General features: G+C 35.6%; 1 protein-coding gene across 1 annotated transcript; it reads right to left on the bottom strand.

Annotated features, from left to right (window-relative positions):
• LOC114421014 (calcium uniporter protein 2, mitochondrial-like) lies at nt 1-2539 on the bottom strand. Its single transcript, XM_028386763.1, has 2 exons — nt 1790-2539; nt 1-769 (listed from the first exon to the last, which is right to left on the bottom strand). Exons 1-2 carry the CDS (start codon nt 2285-2287, stop codon nt 293-295), a joined length of 975 nt encoding a protein of 324 aa, XP_028242564.1. The 5' UTR covers nt 2288-2539; the 3' UTR covers nt 1-292.
• Between the last annotated feature and the right edge of the window lie 2262 nt (nt 2540-4801).

The raw sequence follows: 4801 nt of genomic DNA, 5'->3' as shown, positions 1-4801 counted from the left end.
TGCAGGTGAAGAAAAAGTTTGATGAAGAGAGTTTGACATTTTGTCATTCTCAAAAAAGACATTTAAAGGAAAATCGAAAAGAACACTCAGCATCTGTTCTACATAAAGCCGCATCTAATTCTAACACACCATTAAGGGGATGAATCGGTGGAGGGGATTGTAACCCCAAATTTGCCGAAGGAGACAGCAATGTGCTGTATTCTGAAGTGAATGAAAAATGATTAATGTTATTGAGGGCCTTCCATATCATCTTTATTTTCATATTAGGCCAATCACCACACCACCTTCAATATCATTGATGAATGGAAGAATTGTCAAATGGGAGAGCAATGGAGGGATCAAACTTTGGAGGCATGGTGGTGGGAGAGCAAGCAGCCCTGAGTTGATTATACTTTTCAATGTCAAAATTGTGAAGCTTCATGAGGTGCTTCTGCTTGGAGCTGAAACGGACTTGGTAGAAGCCTTCAAAGGAAGGTTCTTTTGAGGTCCTTAGGAAGAAGGTGTAGCCTGCCATGCAGTACATTGAGGTCAAATAGAAGCATATGGGTTCCATCACATCCCAGGAGAGTTCCCAAAACGTAAGCCTCATGAATGCCATTGTTTGCACCATCATAAAACCTAACCCTCCCCAGAGCTCACGCCGAACCATGGTGTCTGCTTTCTTGTCAATGGCTGACTTCTTTTTCTCCATTACTTCGAATTCTCTTCTTACCGACTCGTGCGCCTTGGCTCCTGGTACAGGGAGAAGACCTTGGATGGCTTTTGCTACCTGTATCACAAATTTTAGAGTTTGGGTAAAACAATTGGCTTTAACTACATTTGATTTTTCCTCTAGGAATAATCACACAAACTTGCTATTTAAATTTAAACTTTCTGAGATTGTACCTAATAAGAAACACAGGAGAACAAATTTAATAATGCCTAAGAAATAAGAACAAATTTACTAATGACCATCACCTAAATAAACCCTTAACCCACCCTCCTAATTATAAAAAAGGATAGGCTTTATAACCTCCTCCACCCCCCCCCCTATAACCTCCTCCACCCCCCCCCCCCCCCCCCCAACCCCCCAAAAAAAAAAAAACACTTTCACATATTGGGGAATCTCTTGTGGTATTTTTATGTAAGGAGAAGGTACCCACCCTCCTCCTAGTTATAAAAAAAGCTGGGCTTTATAACCTCCAATTTTCAATACACTTATAGACATAATCAAACCCCCAATTTTCACTTAATGGCAGCTAATAATTGTATACCATTTTAGTCTTGTTTTAAAATAATTTGGGATTAGTAGGGGCAAAGACTCATTCAAGCAGATCACAATTGAACCAAACTCTTGAATTTTCTTCTTTTTTTATTTCAAAAAAATCCCAAATTTCTCATTAGTGAAGCCGCAGAATGACAAAATTGAATGAATGGTGGTGATGGATGAAAGCTGATGGGCTTTTGCAGTCCTTTACAGCCCTAATTAACCACCTCAAACGTGGAATCCTTTACACTTTCTAGATCTTGCGAAACAACATAGTTTCAAATTCCTGTCGAAAAAACACAAGAAATAATCATAAAAAAACTATCAGTTTTCGGTAGTCTCCAATTAAATGGGAAACGCGAAGAAGCATGTGATGAAAAAAAAAACCTATCTTTGATCTCCACCATCACCCCTCTGTAACAACCCAGAAATTAAAACACAACCCAACGAAAACACACCAAAAAAACAAAATTGCAAAACAAATAAAGTATCACAGGATTAGATTGGATTAAATGACAAAAATAAAAGGAATTAAGAATTAACCTGTTCGGGTCTGAGAAACACGACATCTCCCAACACAATCACAGCCGCGGAATTGTCCAACATCTTTGCAATCTCCACCGCTTGATCCTGATCCGAGCAATGCTCATCGCAGATCCCAATGAACTCCGAGAACGTTATGCAACTCTTTCGGGTCTCTCTCAGCTTCGCTTTCACCATCTCCACCTGCGCCACCTTTAGCAATTTTCTCGCGTCCTTGACGGTGACTGTGTCCACCATTTCCATCGGCGGAGGCGGCGTCAACCCATCCAACCGGATCCGGTTGTGGGCAATACCCATCGTCCTGAGCCTGTCGAGGAGGTTTCCGGCGAGTTGCGGCGCACGGAAGAGGCCATTTTCTCCGGGATCAACGGGCTCGTCGGCCCGCGGTGAAAGCCTTCCGATGACGGAGGAAGAGGAAATCCGACAATTGGTGAGCGCTTGTGATGACACTTTGGTGATGTTAAGGAGCCGTTGAGCAAGGGTTTTCCTGAACGCCATCGATAGGATAATAATTAAAGACAGAGAAATAAATTGAAGTTAAGGATTGAATTGAAGAAAACGATGGGTCAGGAAAGTTGGTTATATAGGAGCTCCAATACAAATGGAGCACACCACAGATAAGGTTGACACGCGAGAATTTTAAGAAGAAACGCGGAACTTGGCTGGCTTTCCTTGTTTTGTGTTTTTAATGGTCTGTTGTTACTTCTGTGTTGTTGAATTGTTTAGGAGAGATATATATATAGAGAGAGAGAGAGAGAGAGATTGAAGCGCGATAAATTGAAAGTGAAACAAAAAAAACGCAATTTCACGAGGAGAAGAATCCAGAAAGAGACGAAGATGGCCGGAAACGTGGACGGTGATGATTGAAGAAAAGGAACAGGTGGATTCCTACCCGTGGGATTGTGGTGGTGCTGACTAGGTTGTGACTGGAACAGGTTACAGCTCAGGGGGAACATTGACATGCTCATCTGATCGCTAAATATTCAAAATTGGATTTTGTAAATTAATTAATGTAATTTTGAAGCTTAAAGAAACGTGTGGATGGAGACGAGAGGAGAGGGAAAGAACAAAGCGAGAAAGTAGGATTGGCGGCCACAAGTAGCTGCGTCCACGCGAACATGTCGCCACGTATCTCTGATTCTCACGTGTTTCTTTCACGCAATCACATGTTATATATTCTTCACCCCTTTTTTTTCAATTAAATCATTTTAATATTATTTTTCTTTTTCCTATGTATATATTCCACTTCCTTTATTTATTTATATATATATAAATTTATTATTTAATACATTTAAAATGTTATCTTAAATAAGACTATTTTTAATGCATTATTTAATGCAAGTATTTTTATAAATTATTATTCAACAAAAGTATTTTGAAGAGATTTTCTTTAATTTAATACGAGCTAACTTAATAGCTTTGGGCTAATAATTGCAGCTACTAATTAATTTTTTTTATCTAGATTTTAAAAAAAAATAATCAACTACTTTTACTAAGCATTCTTTTTTGTCTTTTCAAGTGATGATAGCAAAAGAGAAAAGGAAGTGCACTATAACCTTCGACCATAGTTGTCCATTAGTTTTGAATAAAAAATAAATTAATTTCATTTGAGAATAAACAGAAAGAAAATTAATATATATATATATATATATATATATATAATAATAATAATATTTTTATATAAAAAGAAAAAAAACGCATCTTTAGAATTTGTTTTTATTTCTCTTTATATTTTTTTTACATTTCCTTTTTTATTTTCAAACAAATAAAGGATTAATATATCGAATAAAATATTCTAAAAAAAAACTTATCGAGTGAAGAAGATCTAAATTATTAAAGGATTAAATAATTAATAAATAGTCAAAAGTTAAATACTAATTAAGTAAGAGCAAAATAATTGCATTATAACTATCATCCAATGGAGTTTGGGCCTTAGGGCCCTTCTGTTAACAAAAATAAAATGGAAAGCGATAATCTTAGTCTGGGAACTGCTAGGAACACCTAGCATTTTTCTGATACACCCAGGATAACATGTGAAAGTCTAGTTTTGCCCTTTCATAAGCCCAATAATTGGTAATCTATCTGTAAGTGACCCATAGGATTTTTTTGATTTTTTTTTCAAAAATATAATTTATGAATTAATTTAAAATTAATGATCTAAATAAGAATCAAACCTGTAACTTTTAAGTTATTAGCAACGCTCTAACCAACTAAGTTAATAGACTAACTATGTTATAAAATAATTAATGTTGTCATATATATAACACTAAAAATTTTAATATATATTTAATGCACATGTAAATTTACATAATAAATTTTGTGATCATTAATTTTTATCTAATACTTAATATTTGACATGGAAAGGGTCCAATTTCATTCTAACAAGATAGTTATTTTAAGAGACCGTCATTTCTTTTACATTTTTTCCCCTTTTCTGACTTATTTACGTATGAACACCTACTTGTATAACACCTCCTGCACATAATTTCATTTTACTTCTCCTTTCTTACATATATTACCTATTATACCTATACTCAACGATTCAAGGACACATACTAATAAACACTTATAAAAAGATAGAAGATATAAATAACAGGATGACAGTAAGAGAGACAGATAGCAATTATGAATGTGAAAGAGGTGTGTATCCATATGGCATATATAACTACGCTTTTCTTTATCGAGGGAGGCTCTTATACCCATACTTGGTCGATAGCCCCCATGTCCATGTTTTTAGTAATAGTATTATATGAGGTGTTTATTTTAGAAGTATAATTATAATTATAACTATTGCCGAATCTTCTGATAAAAAATTACAACTTCAAATCCAACAATGCTTAGAAAAGGTCATCAGATTCCTACAAGGTGCATCGACTATTATCGTCAGTGGATGCCTCAAACATCAGGATCCTATCAAAGCATCTCACATGTAAGAAGCCAATAAAGAAAGAATTTATCATCACAAAGCGGAGTCCCAACTTGAAGGAGTTAGGGTGCTTTAACTGCATATAT

The sequence above is a fragment of the Glycine soja genome, chromosome 1 (assembly GCF_004193775.1).
Source record: "Glycine soja cultivar W05 chromosome 1, ASM419377v2, whole genome shotgun sequence".
Classification (NCBI taxonomy): Eukaryota; Viridiplantae; Streptophyta; class Magnoliopsida; order Fabales; family Fabaceae; genus Glycine; species Glycine soja.
The sequence above is the reverse complement of the archived record's forward strand: the minus strand, read 5'-3'. Positions and strand labels throughout refer to the sequence as shown.